This window comes from Leptonychotes weddellii, chromosome 10, assembly GCF_054177405.1.
Source record: "Leptonychotes weddellii isolate Sample4059 chromosome 10, ASM5417740v2, whole genome shotgun sequence".
Classification (NCBI taxonomy): domain Eukaryota; kingdom Metazoa; phylum Chordata; class Mammalia; order Carnivora; family Phocidae; genus Leptonychotes; species Leptonychotes weddellii.
The window spans coordinates 55,985,759-56,013,621 of record NC_138378.1 but is presented as its reverse complement, the minus strand read 5'-3'; the positions used below and the strand labels follow the sequence as shown (position 1 = coordinate 56,013,621).

The 27,863-nt window shown below is 36.1% G+C and overlaps 1 protein-coding gene across 3 annotated transcripts in view; it reads left to right on the top strand.

Moving 5' to 3' along the window:
• Positions 1-27,863, top strand: part of SRBD1 (S1 RNA binding domain 1) — a 197,884-nt gene that overhangs the window by 56,393 nt on the left and 113,628 nt on the right. For all 3 annotated transcript variants that reach the window (XM_081833502.1, XM_081833501.1, XM_081833503.1), the window contains exons 13-14: positions 818-908; positions 1,659-1,766. In XM_081833502.1, the coding sequence (XP_081689628.1) occupies positions 818-908; positions 1,659-1,766 (199 nt within the window). The remainder of the gene's footprint in view (positions 1-817; positions 909-1,658; positions 1,767-27,863) is intronic.

The following is a 27,863-nucleotide window of genomic DNA, read 5'->3' as shown; positions in this document are numbered from 1 at the left end:
ATATCTTCTCCCATTCTGTCGGTTGTCTTCTGGTTTTGTTGACTGTTTCCTTTGCTGTGCAAAAGCTTTTTATCTTGATGAAGTCCTAATAGTTCATTTTTGCCCTTGCTTCCCTTACCTTTGGCGATGTTTCTAGGAAGAAGTTGCTTAAGTGATTTTTAATGTTAAACTTTACCAATCCTCTCCATTATATATATGTTTTTTTATTTTGTTAATTTCTGCTTTTAACTTCATAATTTCCTTCCTTCTACTTTCTTTGAGATTATTCTGGTGTTCTTTTCATAGCTTCCTAAGTTGGTCACTTAGCTCATTATTTCTGTTCTTGAGGTCTTTACCCTCAAATGTTGAATATATTTTTCACTGAAATATAATATAATATAATATAATATATAGAGAAGCACACAAGTCATAAATATGCAGCTTAAGAATTATACATATCTACATTCACATATCTACACCCCAAAAGAAGAAATAGAATCATTACAACATTGCCTGGCATTTGGTACATATTCAGTAAATGTTAGCTTGATGTTATGTGCTATTAAAAACCATTTATCTTTTAGGTGTCATGGCATATAATCTGGTTAATATGATTTTGTTAATAATAAGTAGCAAAGTAGTGTCCTTATAACTTTGGAAGTAACAAAATTTCAGAGTGCTTTGGGAGAATCTGATTTAGTGAATATGAATGATTCATCCTGCATTTTAAAAGACAAAGCAGTTCCCTTTTCTGGTATAAATTACTTAAGCATATCATCTTTGTGTTGTGTTTTGTAATTTCTTACAAAATTGGCTTATTCTTTTCATTTTCTCTAAGGTCAGATACTCCATACTGACGTGGTTTACTTGCATTGTGGACAAGGCTTCCGAGAGGCAGAGAAAATAAAGCGGCTTTTGCTGAATTTCAAGTATGAACATAAGTAACCTTTTGAGTACTTCACTGGCTCAGCCAATCAGAGATACCTTTGTAGCTCCTAATTTGGAGGGAGGGATTAAGGGAAGTGCCTTGGTGAGAGAGAAGGAATCATGTAAAACAATGCTGGGGCAAATTGCTGGAGAACTCTACATTTGGAGACTCCGGAGGGATGCTTCTCCCTTCCTCTGCCACCTTCACTAAACAAAGGTGGTAATATGAGCAAAAGTGAGCATTGAATTCTTTTATTTAGGCTTTCTCTCTCTCTCTTTCTCTCTCTCTCTCTGCCTCCCTCCTTCCCTTCCTCCCTCTTTCCCTCCCTTCCTTCCTTCCATTTTTTTTATGGATCTGAGGAGTGGATGTGATGGTAGTTTGAAGCTTCAGAGATTATTTGGCAACATATCACATAATTCAGTCATGATGTCTTTATTATGGCCTAGAATGCTCCAGAGTTTCTTATCTATGTGTAAATTTGGTTCCTTCTAGATGGGAAGAAAGCTGACTGTTCTTGATTGTATGACAGTAAAATATTTCTCCATTGCTTCCCATACCAAATGCAGGGGCATTGTCCTTTATTCTATAAAAGTCTGTGCCTCCATTGTGAAATAGTGGAGATGTTGCTTGGCTATATGAGAGAATAAGATCATCGTATGATAGTATTTGTGCATTCTGTGCATTTTCTCCTGATTGATTTAGAAGCATGCCTTGAGCTCATTCCATTTCTCATCTTGTTTATCCCTTGCAGCTGCAGCACGGTGGTGATTGGAAATGGAACTGCCTGCCGGGAAACAGAAGCTTACTTTGCTGACCTGATAATGAAAAATTACTTTTCACCACTGGATGTTGTTTACTGGTAAGGATATTAGGAATGTTTGTTTTCTTTGAGAAGCAAAGGAACTTCTACAGTTCCTTCTGTGATGAATTCTCTCTTCTTTATAATATCCATCTTCTTTGCCTGCAAAACACCTTTTGCTGTTCACAAGCGCTTTGTAGGACAATGTAAAGTGTCTGTCTCCTAGAGAAATTTGAGTTTCAGTATCCTAAAGACTCCCACAGAAATAGCAAGATAGGACTTACTTGCGTTCATGGGGTTTTCTAGGTTGTACCTTGTGTGAGGGCTCTAATTAACTACAAACTAGTACATAGGACTGTGGATAACTTAGCTTTTTTCTCCCAAAGTTCTGATGCGTATAAATTGGTTTTCAGAACTGACAACCAAGGGTATTACCAATTAAAAGCACTTCTGATATTCCTTTCTTGTTTGTGTCTTCATTGCAAGCTTTCATTTTATATAGGCATCCACTTAACTTCTGAATAGCTTTGGCTTAGTATGACCCATTTCTCTAGTCCTTCCCCAGATCTGTAGTAGTTCTGCTTTCATTCACCTTCGTTTCCTTACTTTCCCTTTAGACTTCAGGTAGCCAGGCTTACCTTTTTCTTTTCTTTTCCTTTTTAAGATTTTACTTATTTATTTGACAGAGAGCACAAGTAGGGGGAGCAGGAGAGGGAGAAGCTGGCTCCTTGCTGAGCAGGGAGCCCAACGTGGGGCTTGATCCCAGGACACTGGGATCGTGACCTGAGCTAAAGGCAGACAGTTAAACCACTGAGCCACCCGGGTGCCCCCCTCAGGCTTACCTTTTTCAAACTACAGTAGAATATTAAGTTCTTAAGGGTTTAATTCTACGACAGAAGATAATTACAATAGCTGATATCTAGGGAAGAGTGCACAAGCACCATCTTCCACTGCTATAAGTCAACTGATGAGTATGTGACTGACAAGATCAACAAACAAAACTCAACACAAGAAGAAGAATCCTAAGATCCATGGAGGTAGGCCAAAAGAGGAGGGCTTGTATTTAGTGTAGTGTTCCATAGGCCAAGAGTGTAATCAAGATGTCAGGAAAACAAATGCAGGGTAACCAAAGGGGATTAGGAGGTCAGGGAAAAAGAAAAAAGCTGTAGGTACCACAGGCCATGGTTCAGGAAAGGACCAGATTGAAAAGTCCACCTCAGCTTCCCCTGTCCCCCTTCTTGTTCAGGATGGTCTGGGGAATACTGTGGATCTTACCTATACTGGGAACTGTGCACATGCATCCAATCCTTTTGAGAACCTGGTACAAGGACCCGATACAGCTGATTCCGTTTATTTCAGGCAACTTGTCTGATTTTTTTTTTTTTAACTTGTTCATGTTAATTTAATATAAATATCTTGGGTACATTTGTAGTGCTTATAAAAAGAACTTTCAGATCATTAAAATATTAAATGTGCTAGTATGATTTGCTGTTTCAATCCTCTGGCACATAGTAGGCACTCATTTTATTTTTTGAATATCTGAATGTTTGTTTCCATTCATGTTAAATTATTATACTTGATTATTTTCTGCTTTTGTCCTGGTTTTCCCTTTTGTAAAAAAATAGTGTTTTTTGTGTAGCAGTGGTAACATTTATTGAAATGTAGAAATGGCTAGCTCCTTATGAGACATTTATGCTTATGAGCAATGTATCTAGTTTCTCCTCCTACATTGAAACCTTCTTAAATCAGGGGATCATGTTTTATTTATCTCTGCCTCCTTCCCATTAAACATAACATCTGTGCACAAACATCTGTATATAGGTCCATCTCAACAAATTAAGGTTTAAATTATTTTTAATCAGATAAATATTTTCAAGCTATTGACCAGAATTACAATATGGAACAACTGTAGAAAACTTCCCCTCAGCTTAACACTCTGGTAAATCTATGACTTACTGTTTTTTCTCTTTTTTCATTGATAGAGAAATTTGCATTTGGTAGATTAGAGATTATATTTTGCCCAAGATAAATGATAATTTTGAAATAAAAAATATTGCATGGTTAGAGTTATATATTTATTTAATGAACTGTGAAAGAATTAAAAGGACTCTTTAATGTTTGCCTTCTTATATTTCAAACTATGGTTGGCACACTTTACGCTGATCGTAGAAGCATTGCTAGAAATCACAGCATTGTGTGCGTTCTGTAGAATTACATGAGATCACATAAAAACCTGGGAGCAGCAAATGGAAAAGAAAATTTTGTGCTGTTAATTCAGACCCTGCACTTTATGTTTCTTCCCTGAAAGCTACAGTATACAAGTGAGTTTGAGCAGGCAAATATAGAAAATAGGAGAAAGGAAATTAATTTTGCTTCCCAATGCCCTAGATCATTAGGATAATGAAAGAATTAGAAAATAGAGTGACCTGAGGAGGTGCGGTGTGTGATGAGAGAATGAGAAAAGGGAACAGGCGCTGTGGGAGAGGCGTGGGGTTATGGGTTTGAGGTTAGATGTAGCAGGCTTGGCCGTTGAAGCACGAGCAGACGGCTAGATCATATTAGGAAAAGAGGGTCGGTGCTGGACATCTGTAAAGTACATATTGGACCTCTCTCTTCTTTCATTCCAGGAGGGTACCAACCATTTAATAGAAAGAAAATAGAAGTTAAGGAATCGTAATTTTGTTGCTTGAGATTAGTTGTTGTATTTTCCAGAGTTTAACTTAATTGCAGGGAGTAGCTTGAGCCTCAAAGGGTTAACTCCTTTGTGAAAAATGTTTAAGAGTGAAGCTAATGAAACTCTTGCCTTAAAATTAGAAAACAAACATTATTTCTTTAAAGGTATTAGTAATATTATTTCAAATTGGAAAACACAGATAAGTGATAGGCTTTTCTATTAGCTCAATTGTTATTTATAGTTTAGAGCATATTTCTAGATTGTGTGTGTTATAAAAAGAAACACACTGTACATGTTTTACAGCATTTCCCCAACTTAATACACTCCCATGCCAATAAATGGACTTTACAAAGTCATTTAAAATTACTATGGATAAACTTTTATATGATCTTATATTTTAGTCATTCCTCATTGTGTGACGCTGGCTTTTTCTAATCATCACTATTATCAGCAAAGCTGTAATAAATGTTTCATGCTTAAATCTTTGCACATACCTTTATTGCTTTAGAATCCATTCCAAGAAGTAGACTACAGGTTTAAAGAGGTACCTTACCACTGCTCCTAAACTGCAGAGTGCTTAATTACCAAACCCAATCTATTACTGAGATTATTTCCATGCTATTTCTCCCTCTTCTCAGCATGTTGGCTAATTTGGGATGTCTTTACTTAAAAATATTTATATTATAAGTCCGTATAAAAGTCCAGATGAAGAGGGAAGAAAATAAAGCACTTCTTAGTGTGAAATATATCTAAAGAATATAGAACCTCTATATACAGTTTGAGGAAGAATAAAATGATTGTCCTTGTTCCCAGCTTTTAGGCTCCTTGTGTGTTTTTTCCTTGGAGTGCCTCTACCCCATGTAATCACTGTCTTGGGTTGTATGAATTATTGCTTGTTTGAGAAAATTAATTTTCAAACTGCGTATTTGTAGGGCTTTTGAAGTACATTGCCATGCTGTCTTCCAGAATGACTATGCCAATTAATATTCTTACCTACAGTGTCTCTGCTCACCTTTCTCTGGGACCTTGAGTATTATTATGATGCATGTTTGTTCTATCATTTTTGTTTTAATTGCATATTGATATCCCAGCAGTACTGCTTCTTAACGAATTGTGTAACCTTGGACAAATTACTTAACCTCTCTGTATTTCAGGTTCATCATCTGTAAAAGGGGATGATAATAGTACCTATTTTACAAAATTATTGTGAAGGTTAAATGAGTTAGTATATATAAATTGTTTAGAACAGCACTTAGCATATACTTGCTATTATTATTAATGAAGTCAAATATATTTTTGTATGCTCACTGGCCATTTCTGAATTGTTTTGTGTATGTGTGGATGGCTTATGTCCTTTGCTCATTTTTTTTCTGTTGGAGGTTTTTGTCTTGTTCATAATGTTTTGTAAATGTTTTTATATATTAATTATTGGTCCATTTGTTGTAATTTTTGCAGATTATGCAAGTAGTTTTCTCCATTTTGTGTTTAAATTCAAGCTTTATTTTGTATAGCATCCTAAATTTTATCTTTTTAAGATTTATCTGTCTTTTTCTTTATGGCTTTTGAGTTTTTTATTAATCTTGAGTCTAGAATATTAGAAAGTTTATTAGTTTTTGTAGAAAATAAGAACCTCCTATATGTCCAAGAATATCAAGTGGTTTTTTTTTTTTTTTAATGCAGGCTTCCCTCAAGTTTTTATTTCTCTAACTTTTCTTTAAGTCTTCTGACTTTTCTTTGTAAAGCCATAAAACCTCATTATCTTCTCAGTTACTGATATGGTTGCTTTGAAGCTTTTTATTCTCCAAGAAACCAAAAATTAACCAGAGAACCTTAATCAGCTTAGGTAACAGAAACAGAATAGAAAGCTGTTAATTAGTTTTGAGAGTAGTTTTGAAAAAAGGATGGATGCTGATTTTTCCCTTTCTTTCTGAAGGCCTTTATTGCCAGCTGCAGTGTTTTGTAAACAGCAGAGCCACCTGATTTCTTCCCTTTCCTCCCTTCCTCTCCCTCCTCTTCCCTTTCTCCTTCCTCATTTTCCTTCTCCTTCCCTCTCTCCTTTTTCTTCTTTAATTCTCTTGTTTGGTTACACCATATTTTAGTCATCTGTTGACAACTGGTTATTTTCGATTTTTGATGTATCTTCAGTTTTAAACCTATGAGTATAGACTAATCAGCTGTATTTTCGGTATTTATTTGCAGGCACATTTAGTATGGGATTTGTCTATAACCCATTTAAAGTTAACTTTTATATATGGTATGAAGTTATTTTTTTGCATATGACTGGATTATTCCAGTACCATTTGTGAAAGATTTTCCTTTCCCCATTGAACTGCTTTGGCATGTTCGTTCAAAATCAACTACCATATACATGTGAATCTATTTCTGGAGTCTGTTCTGTTTAATTGATCTATATGTCTTAACACTAATAAGTCATTAAATTAGGTAGTGTAAGTCCTTCAATTTTATTCTTCTTTTTCAAAATTGTTTTGGCTATTGTAGGGCTCTTATGCTTCTATATAAACTGTTGAATCAGCCTTTCAATTTCTACAAATGGTCTTGCTGGGATTTTGATTGGGATTAAATTGGCTCTACAATTTAATTTGTGGAGAATTGACATCCATCCATGTAATTTTTTTTTTTTTAGTGTTGTTGACACATGATGTTACATTAGTTTCAGGCACACAATATAGTGATCCAACAAGTGTACATTATGCTATGCTCATCATGAGTGTAGCTACCATCTGATTCAATTTTTAACTTCAGTTATGATTTTCATTTCCAGAAGCTCTGTATTTTTTCAGATCCACTTGATCATTCTTATGGTCTTTTGTTTTTCCTGAATATATTTTCACACCTGTCTTTTATTTCCTTAACCATACCAACCATTGCTGTTTTATAGTTTGTGTGATAATTCTAGTATTGAAAATCCTTGGAAGTCTATTTCTGCTATCTGTTGTTACTGCTGGTTCTGCTGCTTTGTTTCCTCTTCAGTTAATTTTTATTGAAAACTCCCTTATTTTCATGGAACTTTATCTGTGGGAATTCATTGAGGCCTACGCTGATTGTGAGACACTCCAAAAAGGATTTGCATTTGTTTCTGTCAGGCTCCTGTAGACACTACGAGCTTGGAATCATTTAAATTAAATTCTCGGCTTGAGTTTTTTTCTGGCCACCCAGGTAGTGTGAATTTAGGCTGCCCACTAGAAAGATGGCTTATGGTTGTTCCATGTTCTCATCAGAGATTCCCCTTGTGACAAGGTTTGAGATAGTCCATTTTCATCACACTATCCTGGGGGTAGGGTGCAGTGAGCTTATTTCTCTTTGACCCTTATACTGGGGGTTTAATCTTACATGGGTGTATGTGTGTGTGTATATATGCACATATATACATATACATATATACACATGGGGGTTTAACCCCTTGGGATATATATACTTTGGGATATTAATCCATATATATACTTGGGATATTAAACCATGGGGGTTTAACCCCTTGGGATATATATACTTTGGGATATTAAACTGTATTTTTTTTTTTTAAATTTTATTTATTTGACAGAAAGAGAGCACAAGTAGGGGGAGTGGGAGAGAGAGAGAAGCAGGTTCCCTGCTGAGCAGGGAGCCCCATGCGGGGCTCGATCGCAGGACCCTGGGATCATGACCTGAGCCAAAGGCAGATGCTTAACTGAATGAGCCACCCAGGAGCCCCACTTTGGTGGTTTTATATGTGTAAAAGTAGGCAGGGGAATCTTTTATAACCCATATCCATCATAGGTGGACCCTGGGTTTTGTCTTCTAGTCCTCTAGTTGTATGAAGCTTTGTGAGACCACGAAGATGGAAAATAAAAATCACCTGGTTCAACAAATGCCCTCGGGTGAAAGTCAGCTTCAGAAATCAAGGTTCCCACATTCACTTAACCTTTTTTAGGTTGAGTATTTCTTTCTTGCCAACTCACTTTTTAAATAAGAAGATGTATTACATCTAGGACTTCTCGTTGTTTTCAATAAAATTGACATTTTAGGTCCAGGTAACTGATCTTCCATATTACTGGCAAACAAGTTCATAACTTTATTTTCTATTTTTGTTTCCCCCCTCCACTTGATTTTCTATTTTTTATCTATTACTTTAAACTTAAAATTTGGTGTTTTCAGATATTGAAGACAAATAAAACATAAGGTAAAATTAGATGATCATTTTTAATCATCTAAATTTATACTTTTGAATTAAGAATTACTTGTTTCTTTTATTTGTTTACTTTATGAATGCTCACTGAAATGTGTGTGACATTGTTCTCTGGCAATTTAGTGTTTTTTGTTTTTGTTTTTTAAGTTTAAAAGAGGTTTTGAAAAATCTAGGAAAATATGAAGAGGAAAATAAAAATAATTTGTGATTTCACCAGAGAATGGTATCAACATTTTTATATATTTTATTTATGTATTCATTCATTCCACAAGTATTTATCATGTGTAAATGTTTCATTGAATGAGATGGACTCACTCAGTAAGGTGCAAGAAGAAGACAACTGCTTACTTACTATCCCACTCCTAGTCAGCTCATGCTTGGAGTAGTTCTTCCATCCCTGGCTGAGATAAGGGTCTCTGCTCGTTCATTCCCTTTTAGTCTGGAGAACAGTCTCATTTCAACAATTGAAATATCTTCAAGGCTCCACATTTGATGTGCATTAATTTCTATGTCAGGTCTGTTTCACTCTAGGGAAACACCACCTCACTCTAGGGGTTTGTAGGGGCATGGTTAGCTTCCTCACTCTTCCCTCCTTGTTATTGTTCCCTTTCTTCCCAACTCACCAGCTGAATTTTCAGATTCCTTTAAGTATAGTCTTCAGAGTTCTGAAGAGGTAAAAGGAGCCATAATATTACACAGTGGGGACAGTTGCAGTCTGAGGATAGGGCCCTCTGGGTGGCCTACATGCAATTGCTGATTCATTCTTCCACGGGGAATTTTTGAAGTACTTGGTTTTTATTTTTGTTTCCTGAGATCTTCCCCAACAGGATCCTTGAATTGTTTCTGTGACTTGGCAGATATGTTCTCAGGCTGACCATGACCCTCCTTCAGTCCTGGGTTTCAGACAGGCTGCTCTTGTCTGAATCACTTTCCTACTCAGTCATCTTGGACAGAATCTTTTTAGAGCTCCCTCTCACTGTCTCCTGCAGGCCTGTTTGGTTCATACATCCTTGTCTTCTCTCAAAGGGGGATCAACAACTCATCCCTAGTATGGCTCTCTCCCTTTGTTATTCTCTCTCTCCCTTTCTCTCCCCTTCTCTCCCTTTCCTCCCCTCTCCCCTCATGCTTGTGTTTACATCTGTTCTCTTTCTTATGTCACACTCACATATTGGTCCCAGGCAGGCCCCTCTCACCTGGCATGGTGTGAGTGGGACATGCCTCCACATGAGATGTTCAGCAGCAGGAAAAATGCCGCAGCGTTCCAACAGTTTTCTTAAAGAAATGTTCTCTTTCAGCTCTAACACCCCTGTCCTTCTCCTCAAACACATATCCATTTTATAGGATGAAGTTGGGCGATTGCTCATGGTGGCACAACAGGGTTTTGGGACTTAAGCCAGAACAAAAACATCCCATTACACATGCTCTCATATGGTCAGCAAAGTACTCTTAGCACTCAGACTGTGTGGCAGGCGAAGTACTGTGCTGGGAGGTACTTGACTTGACTTCTTGATGCTTTTACCTAGTAGGGAAAACAGATGAAAATCTAAATGTATGTGTTTGTTTATATATATTATGCTAATTGGTGATGAATTCTCTATGGAGAATTAAAAGCAAGGTAAGAAGATAAAATAACAAGTGCAGTTGTAGGTAGATCTAGATATAACATATATTCCTATCTCTTATGCTAGGAATTCTTTCCATGTGATATGGTATCACCCAGGCTGAAGAAAAGCATGATGAGTTTATGCCCCTCATTTATCCGCATCCACATTCATGTCCTCATTATCCTCATCTTTCCATGTCATATGAGCTCTCTAGACCCATGGTTTTCACACTGTGGGTTGCAGTCCATTGGAGGAAGGTGACATCCATATAGTGGGTCCCAATCAGCATTTAAAAAAAAAAAAGGATAAAAACTAGAGTGCATCTCTTGTTATTAAGTCTAGGTATTGTTCCATGAATATAGGTTTTGGGTACATACATGTATTGTGCCCTGGATTGTGATGTAAAGCATATTTTATTGTCAATAATAATCAGAAAAATTTGAAGAAATATTGCTATATGAAGTCCGATATTTGAACCTTTAAAAATGCAAAGTTAAGGGGGCACTTGGGTGGCTCAGTCAGTTAAGTGTTGGACTCTGTATCTCAGCTCAGGACTTGATCTCAGGGTCATGAGTATAAGTTAAAGCCCTGTGTTGGGCTCCACAGCCTACTTAAAAAAAAAAAAGCAAAGTTAAGAGGTAAGATTATAGGAGTCCCTAATGAGAAGCTGGGAAACTCTTAGAAATATAATTCAGATTACCCTATAAAATTGCAAAAGATCCTCTTAGGGAAAGAAAATAGGGCAACAGTCCTCAGCACATTGGGAAATGTAAGCTGGACTAATGTGCTCCACCACTAAAATTATGAACTACAATCCTTTCCAAATTCTCTGGAAAAAGTTAATGGATAGAATTTTCTCAATTAAAATTCCTCATGTCAAAGAAAACTTTCCAAACACTTCATTTACATATGTTAGTTTTTTGGTAATCTTCTTGCAAAGGAAAAGGCTTCTATTAGGCCAATTCAGAGATTCACTCTTGGTAACAAAATTCTAGAGGAAAATGAGAATGTACGATAATTACACTAGAAAACAAAATAGTTTTGGTGACTGGTTTGCTAAGTCTTATACCCATTTAAGTATATGAAAATTGCTGACACATTCTGTGAAGAATGCTTTTTTCCCCCCCCATAGAAGAAGGCTGTAAATTACATTACACAAGAATGGTTCTTTGTCAAACCAAGTTTGGAGCAATTTTTATTTTACACTCATACATTTTTCTTAATTTGTCGATGTCTACTAGTATTTAGTATTTGATTTAGCCCTGTATATTCAATCATATGGTTTGAAATTCACATATTTCATCATGTTCTGAATGGAGCATTTTGACTTCCAGGGCCTCTACCACCAGAAAAAGATGGGGAAGTAAATCAGTTTGTGTGTGTTGGCTGTAAACTTTCAGTCAATTGTATATTTTACAAGGTCAAATACAAAGCTGATAAAAAGTAAGTAACCAAGTGTGTGTAAAAGAAGAGTCACTGATCTGCCAAAAATAGTACAGGAAGACTAAGGCTCCAGGCCTGAATCCCTCTATTTATTGCCTCTCCACAAATGTTAAATATAGCATAAAAGATTTATAATGATTATCTTAGGAAAAAGAGAGTGAGGAAAGAGATCCCACTGCTTGTACATAATGTCATCCTCCTTATCAGGGGCTATCAGAAAGTAAAAGTGCTCTTCTTTTGATTGGCAAGATAGAATGATTTGGGGCTAAGAAGATAGAATAAAGATCACCAAAGAAAACCACAATGTAACTAAAATAGGGCATTAGTAAGAGTGTTTCCATTTCTCATTTCATCTTCTGGTGCAGATAAAATATTTTCTGGCATTCTGGGTGTACTTGGGAATAAAATTTTGGTGCCACTGTTGGTTAATTATTAAGAAATTATGGAAGCTTGGAGAGGGGTGGATGGTATTTTAATGTTCCAAAGGGGAATAAAGATGCAAATGACTGTTGAGTGTCGATCTTGATCAGGCTATTATGAAATCAGAAAAGGATGGTTAATGAGCACCTAGGAAGGGACAATAGAACATATCTACTGGGAATCAGTGTACACTTTCTATAAATAAAACATTTTGGCTTTATCCCATTTCATTTTCTGTTTGGAAAACTAAAACTGGTAGGCACATTTAGATCTCAGCACAACTTTGAATAGTCTCTTGATACTTTAATGGAGAAACTAGAGAAATAGAGATTTGGTTACATGGCTCCCGGAAGGATGTTGATTAGCTACTGGTTTGATGTCTGGTGTGAGGTCTCTAGGGGCTTGCCACAGACACTGTATTAGTTAACGTTCTGCTCAGTGATTTAGTCAAGATTTTCAAGTTTGCAGACATGGAGGTGTATTAGAATCAGGATCACAGACCTGTACCTCAGAAACAAATAATACATTATATGTTAAAAAAAAAAAGAAGAAGAAGAAGAAGATAGTAGGAAGGGAAAAATGAAGGGGGGGGGAATTGGAGGGGGAGGCGAACCATGAGAGACTATGGACTCTGAGAAACAGAGGGTTCTAGAGGGGAGGGGTGTGGGGGGATGGGTTAGCCTGGTGATGGGTATTAAGAGGGCACGTATTGAATGGAGCACTGGGTGTTACACGCAAACAATGAATCATAGAACACTGTATCAAAAACTAATGATGTAATGTATGGTGATTAACAATAAAATAAAATTTAAAAAAGAAAGAATCAGGATCAGGAAAGTTTTGGAAACACGTTGAACCCAATTTAATAAGATGAACTGGCACAGGGATAAATGACTTTTGTGATGTTAAAGGAATTTTCAGTAGAGATTTCAATGAGATGATTTCTAAGGTTTCCTTGAAATTTGACCATTGAGGATTCTATCAGAATAATGTGTAGCAGATCTCTTGAACCACCTGGATTTAATTTTTTGGTTTTGTTTTAAAGGAATTTACTTCCCATCTAATCAATAAGCTTAGCTATGTGACGTAAGATATATCTAGCTATGTAAAGCTCATATTGTGAAGTTAAAGTTATTTTATATGGAGGAAAAGTTGTTGTGGTTGCTGTTATCTATTTAATTATTTATTTTAAAGATTTATTTATTTATTTTAGAGAGCATGTGCATGCATGCAAGCAGGGGGAGGGGCAGAGGGAGAAAGAGAGAAAATCCCAAGCAGACTCCAGGCTGAGTGTGGAACCCAACACAGGGTCCAGTCCCAGAACTCCAAGATCATGACCTGAACCAAAATCAATAGTTGGCTGCCCAACTGATTGAGCCACCCAGGCCGCCCCCTGTTATTTATTTTTGACTAGTACAGTAATTTCTGCTTTTCATGTAAGGTCAGTTTCTTTGTATTTAAAAAGATTTTCTCCTCCATCTCCATTTTATAGCAGTGATGGAGGCCATGAATTAGACTTGAAACATGGGACAGCCTTAAAGTGTTTTTTGGATATTAGTTTGAATACTATGCTTAGTGACAAGTTAAGGTGATAGAATATTTGTCTCACTTCTTTCTACACTGATGGCTACAGAAAATGTATTGTGATGTTTTAGGATTTTGTTGTCCTTCACCTATTGACTGATAATCCTCTTTCCATTTCTTTGACTATTGTAAACACTGGACTTGTTTTAAAGCTTCCTTTCTGGTATGTTTGTGACATTAAATAAATTTTAAAGGAAAATTATTTTACAACTCATATACTTTATGTTCATTTTGTGGAAATGGCAGAATACTTTTAAAAATATATATTTAAGTAGACCGTTTCAAAGAGATATGTTGGAAAGGAGGCATAAGGAATGAATAATTATGGGTGTGTGTGTGTGTGGTTTTAAAATACTATTTGGATTCAGATTCAATTTGACAGTTTTTGATCAAAATAAAATATTTTTTACCAGTTTTGTAACCCATGTGTTTCTGTATCTCTAAGTCCAGTTTAAATATCTGCAGGAGTTATCCCAACCCCCCTTAACTGTAGCCCTTCTTGCAGATCTTTGTTTATTGACTTAGATTAGAACTGGCCTAGAGCCCAGTGATGGTCATTTCTAGTCTTAAGGTTTTTGGTTACAAATCTGCTTTTGTTGCCAGATCCAATAAAGAGTCTTGATTGTTTTTTTAGTTTTATTACAAGTTCTTGCCAAAGATACAATGTATTATAACCAAAACAGATGTTCTGTTTAGACAAGTGTATTTGCTATAACAGAACCTAAAATTTAAATTAAAACAATAGTATGTTCTGCATTAATGTAACAAGTGATGAAGTTTGGGATTTTATGAGTATTTTTGATAACCTTTAGAAATGGAAGGAACAACGCCTTATTTTATGCAATTGTTTTACATTTTTTCTCTATCCCAGTTTGTGTATATGTACAGTCTTACACTCCTAGATCCTCCTCCAAGCTAACATTTTTTTTTTTTTTAAAGATTTTATTTATTTATTTGAGAGAGAGAGAATGAGAGAGAGCAAGTACATGAGAGGGGGGAGGGTCAGAGGGAGAAGCAGACTCCCTGCCGAGCAGGGAGCCCGATGCGGGACTCGATCCAGGGACTCCAGGATCATGACCTGAGCCGAAGGCAGTTGCTTAACCAACTGAGCCACCCAGGTGCCCTCCAAGCTAACATTTTACTGTGATCTTGAAAGTGGAGTGGAGTTCACCATTTTCATCTGTACACAAGTTCTGTTATTAAAGTACATTTATCAGATAAATACTGTTTTCTGCCATAGAGACATCAGTTGCTAGAATAGTTTTTAAATTCTAATGTTTATAGGGGTGCCTGAGTCGGTTAGGCATCTGACTTCAGCTTGGGTCGTGATCTCGGGAACCTGGGATGAGCCCTGCATTGGGCTCCATGTTTAGCGGGGAGTCTGCTTCTCCCTCTCCCTCTGTCCTTGCCCCTGCTTGTGCTCTCTCTCTCAAATAAATAAAATCTTTAAAAAAATATTCTAATGTTTATAAATAAGTAGATGAAATAAGTTTTCACAGACCTTTCCATAAATGCTGTACTTGGTAAAGATAGGAACCATTTTATAAGCTTGTATTGTAGATCTTTTGGTACACTAAGTAACTGTCTCTGTGATTAGGGCCCAGAGCAATCTTGATTTATGCTGAATTCTGTGTTGTAGTGAACACAGACATGTAGTGAGTACAAGATGAATGTATTTATATTATGTAATTTTAATTCTTTTTAAAGTCCTAGTCCCTCAATAAATTAGATATGTAAGGAATAAGACTACATTATCAACAAATTACTGATGGGATGAGTTTTACCTTGAGATTGTTAACTCCTTGGCCCATTCTAATTTGTATTTTCCTCTTTTCTTTGGCATTAAAGAGCTTGCTATTTTCCCTCACCTTTGGTCGACATTTAAAAAAAACATGTTCCATTGATTATTTGGGAGCATTTAAGGTGTTGTTTTTTTTTTTTTTAAATTAGAGAAGTTTGGGTTGTACAGAATCACTATGATTCTGTCTCTCATTTCAATTGCATTAGGAGAATACAAAATTGCTAGAATTCTTTGTTGTTGAGATCCTTTTCATTTGATTATATGGGACTTGGAGATTCTGGGACCAGAAACTTAATACTTGCAAATAGTTTGAATCCAACTTATTTGTGTTTTATATGGTTTGGGTTTTTTTGTTTTGTTTTTGTTTTTGAGGGAGGAACCTTTTGAGTCTAATGTATTTTATGTGGCTAAATCTTTGTATTATGCTCTTCTGACTTATTGAAATACAACTTTCAAGTTCCCCCACATCCATACATTTCTAAGGTTACACCCAGCTTAATTCCCATTACTTTTCTGCTTCACAGCACTTGCATTTTGAAGGGACCCTAACATTTGGGTTCACATTATGATAATTAGGTTTCAGGGGCATGGGGGATTAAAGATGTCTCAGGTCTAGTTGCAGAATAAAGTTCAGAAGCACTTGTAAAACTTGCCTGATTGGTGGGTAGAGGTGCTTTTATTTATTCACTACTCATGCAGCATTAATCCGTATTTCATCAGGTACCTACAGTGCTGTAATTCTAGATGTGACCTTGGGACTTGATTTACTTCAGCTCCATTTTCTTTATTAATGTACCATGAAAGAGGTACATGAAAGATAGCCAACATCAAAGTACCTTTTAAAGTAAAATGGTTGATAGGAATTCCCTGGTATTTAACACTGTCTGTCAAATGTTTCAGCTGGTTTGCATCCTTTTACAAGCTATTGCTTGCTGCACTAAAAGAAATTTAAAGCAGTTGTTTCAAGTCTTTTGTGGGGGGGCTGGTTATGGTGGTGGTAGCTGGCGTGGTGGTGGCTGGGTGGCAATAGTTAGCTAGAGAAGGGAGTAAACGAGAAGTTAAGAACATACTTTTTTTCAGCTGTGCTCCTCCCGAGGTGGTTTGTTTTTGTGTTTTTCTTTGGGTTGGGGAATCTTTAGTCCAAAGTGGCACTTATGATTAGAGTTGAGGAGGCACTCATCTTGGTTATAAGGAAATTGAAGAGGGTGGCCAGAGAAAATTCATCAAACCTCCATGAAAGGCAGAATAAAAGGCAAAGTCAGTATCTTATTCAGAGATTGTTTAACCAGTTTAACTTCACAGCCTGTTTATTCTTTACTGAGCCATCTGAGAAAAAGCTTTTAAACATAGTAATGCGGGAAACTGAGTCTTAAGAAGAACAAAGGAAACAGGACTCAGACAAGGTTTGCCATATGTATTGTGGAATATTTATTTTCCTGTAAATGCATGTTTTAGAGTCTATGGTCTCTGTTCTAGGTTAAATATATGGGGGTAGAATTCTTGTAGCTCAGTTTTGAAACTGATTCCTTCTTTGTTTCACAAACATTTGTTGGATGTTTCTCTCTACTTAAGAAAAAATGTTTAAAACATTTTGCTTTTCAGATATTATCACAAGGATTATCTGTGGATCTATTTCTAATATCTTTACCGCAGACCTATCTTAATCTAAATAGTGAAAAATAGAAATCACAGAATATTTTAGAAAATGAAATTTGCTTTCAAATTTATACTTTGTTTTCAAATTACTTAATCTTGACCTATAGAAGTCTTTTAAAATCTATTGTAATAAAAACTTTTTGTAATTGGTATTTGTTAAAATGTATTTGTGTAATATTAAAACGCTTTAAAAATAGCGTATTCTCTTGATATTCTGTAATTTTGTTTGCACTTAGCTGCTTAACATTTTATTCATATATGGCAGGAAAATAAATTTCAACCCAGACCTGATCTTGCGATTTATTGAACTAAAGTCTTTGGCCTGTAAAGTGTAAGAAACCAACAGTGTAACTAACACAGAGGAGTTTGGTAACAGCCTTTCTCACTGTCAACATAGTGCTACAGAGCTGTAGAGGTCTCCTGAAGACAGATAGCTTAGTTTATGTGGGGGAGTGAGCAGCATATGCAACTTACTTGGCATTTGAGTCTATGATTGAGGAAGGGGGTAGAAGAGGTACATCTTGCCCGTTTCCTGATACAGGAAATGCAGAACTTCTTGCTGCCACTGCTGTGCATCATATATGGCTCACCCCTGGCATTAGGAAAGGTGACCGAGGGTTGAGAGGGGTAGATACTAGGAAATCGGTAGTAGAATGAAGGCTGGAAGATGTGTACCTTTCCATTCATGCCACGTTTTTCTCTCCCCCTTCACAGTTAGCAACATCTTTTTTTCCTAGAAGATATGTTCCTTTAAGAATTTGATATGACTCATCATAGTCCTAGGGAATTGAGAGACAGCGAAGCGTGATACTGCCTAAAAAGTCATCACAATCTTATCTTGCAAGCATTTCAGCTTTTGTGAGGCCCAGTATTGTGGAGTCCTTTGGTTAGCATACTGATGCATGCATCTTTTTTTTTTTCCCCTTAATTCTGAGGTTTTATATATCCTAGCTAATTTAAGGTCAGTGTAGTTAAAGCACATGAATTAGCCCTAATATTGTATATTTAATCATTCAAACATAATAACTATAAGTTAATCTAAAGCTTGATTGAAAGGATCAACAGAGTCAAGGATTATAAATTTATCAATTAGTGATAAGCAAGTTGGGCTTGCAGATAAGTCACCAGCTTACAGTTGACTGGTATGTTTTCGACTGATTTTTTTATGTTCCCTTAGTTACCCTGCTTACCTAAAATTCCTCTTATTCTTCAGAGCATTTTATTTTTCCTCTCAACAGAATGATTTTCGTGAATCTAGGAATATAAGGGACCACAAGAAGTGTGATAGACTACCCTCCCAGCTCCCAACAGGTTTGATTTCCAACAGTTCCATGGTTCCATCCTGATGCTGTCACCATTGCCATTGTCACGTTCTACTTGCTATTTTAAGTTACACTCAGTAATATATTGCGGATGTCTCTTGGCTCAGAATTCAGATGTTGGTGTGGCCAAAATGCTAAAACTTTGAGGTGGGATACAGGCATGAAGAAGCTTCTGTAGTGTCTTCAGTGTATAAGAAATACTTTGAAGATGTGCATTTCTATTCAGATCATATGCTCTGATTTCTAAGGGTCAGTGATTTCCTTCTCTTCCAGGTCGTAGGCTTATTTTGAATTAAAATTCACTGGTTGGGGCGCATGGGTGACTCAGTCGGTTAAACGTCTGCCTTTGGCTCAGGTCATTATCTCAGGGTCCTGCGATTGAGCCCCACATGGGGCTCCGTGCTCAGCGGGGAGCCTACTTCTCCCTCTCCCTCTGCCCCTCCCCCAGCTTGTGCTCTCTCTCTCTCACTCATTCTCTCAAATAAATAAAATCTTTTAAAAAAGTTTTTTAAAAAATTTATTGGTTATATAAGAAGAACTCCGATATCTTTTTTCTTTCTTATCTCCACTTCTTTACGAGAGGGCCTTTACCTGTCAAACTCTTTTTGAGATTCTGTATCTCGTTCTAAATACAAAATGCTACTTTTAGGTGGTTTTGACTTTGGTGGGAAAAGTAATAAGTAAAATTTTTACCAAGAGATCAGTCTTTTTTTCTGTTTCAATAAATTTTGTCAGGTGTAGAAAGACTGGAAGGATGTTAAAGACTCCTGCTTAAATTTTCAGATTTGAGACTTGATATTTTTCTCATTCATGGTTTTTGGCAGGGGAGTATGAGAAGTGGATAAAAGAAGCTGACCGGAGAATCTCCCAGTAACATGTTGGGCTTCTGAAGTATCTTAGATCTTTCAGGTTTGATTTGCTTCTACTCTTCATTTTCTTACTGACTTTTTTTTTTTTTTTTTTTGTCATCTCCTTCTGGCTACTTTTCCTTAGTGAGAAGTGACAGGTTTGTGTTAAGTGGGAAAATGTAAAATGTATCTGTCTTGTTGAATTTAGTAACTTGGAGGAATGTTTGTCTCCAAAATCCAGTGTAAGCACAGCATCCATTTTTTGTTTTTATATAGAAGCAATAGTTTTCATTTACTATTTGGTCCAGCTCATCTTGACTCCTTTTCAGTTTCATATACTGCTGTTTCTCCCACCTCTTTTGAATAATCTAATTTCCACTTCTCATAACTCTTTTTTCTATGCACCCTTGCACCTCTTCTTTGCTCTTCAACTTAGTGCTCCAAATATTTTCTTCATTTCCTTTTTCTTCTCTGTAGATCTTCTTTTCCTTGGTAATTTCTCCATCCACTTGTGGGGCTTCATCTTTTGCATCTGTGGGTTCAAATGTACATCCTTAGTTTGAAGTTCTCTCCAGAGATCTGGACTCAGGTTTCAATGGCTTGCTGCCTGTCATTTGAGTATCTCTCTGGTGATTCAGATTCAACCAAATTTAACTCCATGCTTTGGCTCCCACAACTATTTTTCTTCATGTGTTTCTGTTCTTTTATAAGCCTCTACTTTGCTAGCAATTCTGTCGTTGGGCACAAAATGGATAATCTTTGATTTCTTATTCGGCTATATACTCCAAATTGCTGTCAAATCCTGTTGATTCTCCCTCTGGAATGTTTCTACTATTTCTTTCCTACAGTGTCTCCTGTTGCCATTCTTCTTTCTTTGAGAGTGTGAGCCTTTGATGAGCTGGCCTTAAGCTACATTTCCAAGATAATCTCTTGATACTCCCTTCTCAACCCAAGGCATGATGTTCATCATTCAGGCACTCATAATCTGAGTCTGCATAGCTCTTTACATTATGCCACTGATACCATTCATTAAGGAATCATATAAGTTAACATTCCTTATAGGAATTAGCACCAAGTTATAATTTATAAACCTATATTTCATTAAATAATAGCTAAAATAAGTCCATTTTCAATATTTTGTTTTATTTTTCAAGGTAATCTCATTTAAATCTTCCTCTGATCTGCTCCTATTATTTGTAGTGAAATTTTGGTTCCTATTTTCAGTGGATTCCACTTAAATGCCCTTCTCTCTCAGAACAGGTGTTCTCAGATATCAGAAATTCTTATATTCCAGGTAAATTGGAATATTTGTTCTTTGAACTTGTGTGGGTTCTTTTTCTACTTTTGTAGTTAAGAGAACAGTCTGTCGAGCCAGGTTCAAATTAGAGCTTCACCCCTTACTGCTACAGTGAGTATATCAAATCATTTAATCTTTTGGTCTCTCATCTCTAAAAGTGGGAATGATAATATTATCTACCAGAGGATTTGGTGAAGATGAAGTGGAATGATACATTTAAAAATACTTAGAATGGTGCTTGGCACATAATATGTAATCAGTAAATGTTGGTATAAGGGTCCTTGGCTGTACAATGTGGCTACCCCTTTGCTCATACCACCACCTTACCTCACACCCCACCCCTTTCAAACTAAACTTTTGCTTTGTTAGCTCAGGGAAGAGAAGGCCTTTACCAAAGGAAAAGAGGAACAAAAAGTTCATCTGGCCCGTTGTGCTTCCAGATGGCCATTTAAGGACTTTACAAGGTTATCTTTGATTAAGCACATTTTCATTGTGCTCCATCTCCCCCATTGCATACTCTTTTATTTCCTTAAATATATTCGGCATACACACACTATATTCTTCATGTGATAATTCCAACAACTGTGTGTTTGCTGGGTCAGAAGCAAATTTTGTTACTTCTGCTGACTTAGGCACATGCATTATGTGATTTTTTTAAATTGTGTATTCATTTTCCCTGGAATTTTAACTCTAAAATCTTTGATGCCTGGATTTAATGTGTTTTTCTTCAAGGAGGATGGAATTTGCCTCTCTTACATAGCAGTGGTGCAATCTTTTAAATACTTTCATACATTAACTCATTTAATCCTTGTAGCAGCCTTATAAAGTTGCTCTTCATGTTTAAAAAAATATATCTAAAACATGAGACACAGAAATGACAAGAGTAAAAGAATGGAAAATTATATCCCAGGCAATTACTAGTCAAAAGAAAGCGTTTCCAGATGTCAAAGAGGGCCCATTAAGCAGTCAGCAGTGAGTAGTGCAGAGGCAGCAGCAGGCCCTGGGCCTCAGTGGTACTTTTGTGCTGTTGTTGGTTCAAATCAGGCATATGCCTGCAGGAGTATATCTGCTCAAGCTCTGAATCTGGTTTCACTGAAGAGCATCTGGAAGAGATACCCCTTCAGTCCAGGATGCCTTGTGAGAAAGCGGATTCACACCTGTTCACACAAACTGCCAAAGAGCAGTTTGTTTTTGGCATCTTTGATGACAACTAGAAGATCTCCACATTTACCACCAGGATGCAGCCAAAAACCTATAGAGATCTAGAGAAGCAGCAGAAGAGAGTGCCGGTTCCAGAATTTTATGTAAAGAACTCCCACAACTCTGTACCAGAAAGCCAGACAACCCAATTAAAAAATTAATAAAGGACTTGAATAGATATTTCTCCAAAGAAGAGATACAAATGGTCAATAAGTACATGAAGAAGCCAGACACAAGACAAATATGGCATGATTCCACTTATATAAGGTACTGGTAACTGTTAAACATTTAACAGTGTATTTAATGCAACTGAATTGTACACTTTTGAATGGTTAAAATGATTAAAAATATGTTATGAATACTTTACCACAATAAAGACAAAATTTAAAGCAGTGATGATAAATAAATATAAGAGGATACAAACAATACAAAGTATGTTCTATAAGCACAATGGAATAAAAATAGAAATTAGAAATTTGGGAAATTCACAAATATATGGAAATTGAACAATACTAACTTATTAATCCTAAATAATCAAAGAAGAAATAAAAAAAAGTTAGAAAACACATTGAATGAAAATAGATACATAACATACCAACCTTTATGGGATACAGCTAAAGGAGTGTTGGGAGGAAAGCTTATAGCTGTAAATGCCTTTGTTGAAAAAGAAGTCTCAAATTAAAAAACTTAACCTTCCACATGACACTGAATAAAGAAAAGCAAACTAAACTTAAAGCAGGAGAGAGAAAAGAAGAAAGGAAATAAAGAATAGAACATAAATTAATGAAATATAGACTTTTCATTAACAAATGCAATGAAATGGCAATGAAATCAAAAGTTGGTTCTTAGAAAGTATCAACAGCATGGACAAGCCATTAACTAGACTCACCAAGAAAAAAAGAGAAGACTAAAATCCTTAAAATCAGAAGTGGAAAAGAGGACGTTACTACTAACTTTCCAAAAATAAAAATGATTACAAAGGAATAATAAGAAAAATTGTATACCAATAAATTAGATAACTTAGATGAAATGGACAAATTCTGAAAAGACACAAACTACTAAAAATGACTCAAGAAAAAATAGATTATCTGAATAGACCTATATTAAATAAAAATAGTGAATTAGTAAAAAAAAAAAAAAAACCACAAAGAAAAACCAGGTCCAGATGGCTTTATCACTGAACTCTACCACATACTAAAACGAACAGACAACCATACTAATTCCTCACACACTCCTCTAAAATGCAGGAGGAACACTTCTGAGACCTTATTCTATGAGGCCAGTATTACCCTGATACCAAAACCAGACCAAGAAAACTACAGACCAGTATCAGTTATGAATATGAATGTAAAAATTCTGAACAACATATTGGCAAACCAAATCTAGCAACCCATAAAACAACACACCATGACCAAGAGAGACTTATCCCAAAAATGTAAAGTTGGTTAAAAACATCCAAAAATCAGTTAGTGTAATAGATCATATCAACAGAATAAAAAACAAAATTCATATGATCACCTCAGTAGACACAGAAAAACGATTTGACAAAATCTAACATCTTCTCATGATAATAACACCAAGAAAACAAAGATTAGAAGAACTCAACCAGATAAATGGCACGTGAAGAAACTCACAGCTAACATCACAGTTAATGGTGAAAGACTAGATACTTTTCCCTGAGAACAGGAACCAGATAAGGATTCTATTCTGACCACTTCTATTCAACATTGTATTGGGTTCTAGCAAGGGCAGTTAGGCAAAAAATAAATAAACAATATCCAAATGGAAAAGAAGAAATAAAACTATCTCTGTTTGGAGATGACATGATCTTATATGTAGAAAATACTAAAAAATATACTAAAAAAAAAACAACAAAAAACCTGTTCAACTAATTAAAATATTCAGCAGGGTTGCAAGATACTAGACCAAGTGGTCTTGCCACTTGGCAACTGCCACTTGCCAATTATATTTCTATATACTTGAACAATCCAAAAATGAAGTAAGAAAATTCCATTTTTAATAGCATCCAGAAGATTAAAATACCTAGCAGTGAATTTAACAAAAGAAGTATAAACTTACTCTGAAAACTACAAAACATTATTGAAAGAAATTTGAGAAGGTCTAAATTAATGGAAAGACCTCACAAGTTCATGGATTGGAAGACATATTGTTAAAATGGCAATATTCCCCAGACTGATCTCCTTATGCAGTGCAATCCCTATCAGAATCTCAGCTGAACTCTTTGTCAAATTGACAAATGATTCTAAAATTCATATGGAATTGCAAAGGATCCTGAATAGCCAAAACAACCTCAGAAAAGAACAAAGTGGAAGAAAGACTCACATTTTCTGATTTCAAAACTTACTGTAAAACAATGATCATCAAGACAATGTGGTAAGTGGCACAAGGACAGACATATAAATCAATGGAGTAGAGCCGAGAGTCCATAGATGAACCTTCATTTCTTTGACCAACTGATTTCAGCAAGAGTGCCAAGATCATTCAATGGGGAAAGAATAGTCTTTTCAACAAATGTTGGTGGCACAATTGGATAGCCACATACAAAAGAATGAAATTCAACTCTTTCCTTATGGCATATACCCAAATTAACTTAAAAGGGATCAAAGACCTGAATATAAAAGCTAGAACTATAAAACTCTTAGAAGAAAACATAGGAGTAAATCTTCTTGATCTCAAATTTGGCAGAGGACTCTTACATATGACCCCCAAAAGCATGAGCAACAGAAGAAAAAAATAGATAAATTGGACTTTCAAAATAAGTCTCCTAGCAAGTGCTCAAGGAAGTTGGAAGGTGTTGTGGATAATTAAATATTCAGTAGATTCCTTGAAGAATCTGTATTGCATGGAAGAGCCAGAGGAGGAGAAATAAATATCACAATGGTTGGTGAGAGGTTGTGGTGGTGGAGGAGTCTTTGCCTCTTTAGTAGGTGAGATGTCTAATGCTAAGTCTAGGAGCATAGACTTTAGAGTCCTATAGTCTCAGGTTTGAACCTCAGCTCTGTTCCTTGCTAGCTGTCTGACTTTGGGAAAGTTTCTTTATTCTGAGCTTCAGTTTTCTAATTAGTAAAATTAGAATAATATCTGCCTCTCAGGAATATGAAGATTAATGAGATATCTGCATTGTGCTGAATATTGGACATAGCTCAAAATAATGGTTAAGAATATGGGCTCTTAGGTCACATTATGTGTTCTTATTGTAACCCTGCCACTGACTAGTTGTATAAACATCAGCAAATTGCCCAACCTCTCTGTACCTCAGTTTCCTCAGCTGTTGTATGGGATAACAACAGGGTTGTTGTGACAGTTACAGAAAAGTAATACATATTGTAGCACAACTGTGTTGGACCCTGTTAAGTGCTACTACTCAGTAACTCATAAGAAGTCCCATTTCATTCTGAAGTGCCTCCACACTTCATGTCCGTAGGATATCATCTCATCTACTCTTTCTTATTCCCAGATTCTCACCGAATTTGCCGTTCTTGAGTTTAAAGCACTGTTAGTTTCCAAGTGTCTCGGTCATATTGCTCAGTAGTAGGTTTTCTCACGAGATACAGAAATTCCTTTTAAAATGAAAGTGACATCCAATGATAAAAGGACCAAATAAAGATATTTGATAAAGAATATGATCTGTCATAGCTGTTCATAATCTAAGACAGACTTGGAGTTTTGGGTTGAAAATGCTTTGAAAATTGTAAGTGCTATAACATTTGAAGGTACAAGGAAGTTGTTAGTGATTTTAAAAATGGTTTAAATGAGAATTGGAACACTTTGAGAGAGACTGTGATGAAAATAGATATTTCCTCTGGAAACCCTGAGTCAGAATAGTCATTGATTTCCATAATGATGGAGCCAGAAGGTCTCAGACAGTTCCAACATCCCCCATTCCATTTTATTCTTGCTGAAAAGGGTACAGAAGTGTGATGTGTATTTGTTTTCATTCCAGTCATGGATTATGTAGGCATGTAAGAAAATTGTTTTTCTGCCTAATTTTAGCTCAGAAGCTAACTAAACTAAGTCATAGTTAAATTATTTGTGTTGGGATGTGTTTCTGAATGGTGTTTTTGCATTTTAGGAAATACTGTATGGCGGTAAAATAACCTTTCTTTTTCCTTTTCTTTCATAAGTGGGTTGCCACATAAATTTTATCTCTCACATGTTTTTTGAGATTAATACACGCTTACTTGTGAAGTTATACTTGTATTATTTAGTACTGCTGATTAGCCACGATGCTACCTCACCACAACAAATTATTCCTGCTTATTTGCTTTGTCAGTAGGTCATTGCTTTGTAGAATGTGATTTCATGAACTGGGAATTACTCTCAGTAAGAATTTCAAATTGTTTGTAGACGAAAGGTTACTTCAATCAAAAATCAGGAAACTTGCCTTCGAATATTGACTTTAGGAGTTTTACTTGGAAAATATTTTTACTTTATAGTAAATTATTTTGTGTTCTGATGTGTATTTCTTTCCTAAATCATGATGTCCTTTTTTTACAGGTGAAAAGTAGATTTTAGTAAATTCTTTAATTCAGACTTTTTTTGTAATACTATCCCGTGGGTTTACTACAGCTTTTTCAAGTACCTTTACACCTATTCTTATTTATTTCTAACAGGAAGCCCCTAGTTGTTAAGTATTATTTGCATTTTACAGGTGAGGAAACTAGACTGCAGGATAGTATGGATCAAAGACTTAGTGGAATGGGGACTTAGGTCCAGGTTATCTGATCTTAAATCTCATGCTGTTTCCAGCACACATGCTTTTTTACCTCTTTATTGTTTAAATATGGTAGGTGTTGGAGCGCCTGGGTGGCTCGGTCGGTTAAGTGACTGCCATTGGCTCAGGTCATGGGATCGAGTCCTGCATCAGGCTCCCAGCTCAGTGGGAAGTCTGCTTCTCCCTCTGACCCTCCCCCCTCTCATGCTCTCTCTCTCTCTCTCTCTCACTCACTCTCTCTCAAATAAATAAATAAAATCTTTAAATATGGTAGGTGTTTATAGAAAGTTTGATTTAAGGGAATAAACTTGCCTATTTTCAACACTCTTAATTTAATCTTTTATCTTTGTTCATTTGGAAAAGTTGGAGACAATAGCAAAAAACTTCTGAACAAGACTGAGTTTATATTTAGATTAATCCATTTTCATATGTTTTTTAGCATTAAAGAATTTCCCCAAATCATGCATCATACAGTATTGGAGTCAGAATACCCTCAAAGACCTCATCCAAGTCCTCATGTTCCAAAAGGGGCATGAGACTCAGTGATTAAGCCAGCCAGATTTTGTTCTTTGTCGACCCTCAAATAGTTTTTTATTAAGGTAGTGGAATAGAACACCTCTTGAATTTCCCATCCTCTTCCACTTTTAAATGTTTTAGAATTCAGCATGAACTAAAGTTGTCTCAATGCTAAGGTGAAACTATTTCAACTGGTCATTTTTTTTAAGAAAGCATTCTGGAGAAGTGAACTTTTAGGGGTAAACTAGCCCATGTTATATAAGTAGGCAGTTTTGAGGCTAGAAAGTCCCTGGCTGGGTCTGAAAATTAAACTGATAAAAACAGATTAACAGAAAAAAAGCATGCACATTTATTTCATATAAGTTTTATGTGGAACATGAGCGTTCATGAGGGAATGAAGACCCAAAGAAATGGTTAAGACTGAGTGTTTTTATACTAGGTTTGAAGAGTGGAAAGTGGAAAAACATGTTAGGACAAAAAGGGTATGAGCTTAGGGTAGTAAACTGGTGGAAACTTAGCAAGACCTGTGTATTGGGTTTCCCGGCATCCCTCCATCTTCAGAGATAAGGATGCTCCTTTCCTCAGATACAGGGAAGACAGTTCTGACATGAGAGTCTTATGACCTGCTTCAGGGGGAAGGAGGGTTAGAGAGTCCTTCCTGTGCCTGCTGTTTCTCAGATTCCTTCAGCTTAAAATAATTATTCTGTCAAAGTGGCAAATTTGGGGGTGACATATCCTGATTCCCTTCACTTTCAGATTTTGCTTCCTCTTAGCTGAGGGGGTGTGCTCCAAGGGTAATTTGTGAGTGATTATTGTATTCTTGCTCAGTCCTTCTCAATAAGAGGTTTTTACCTCTTCCCATTTCCCTTGGGAA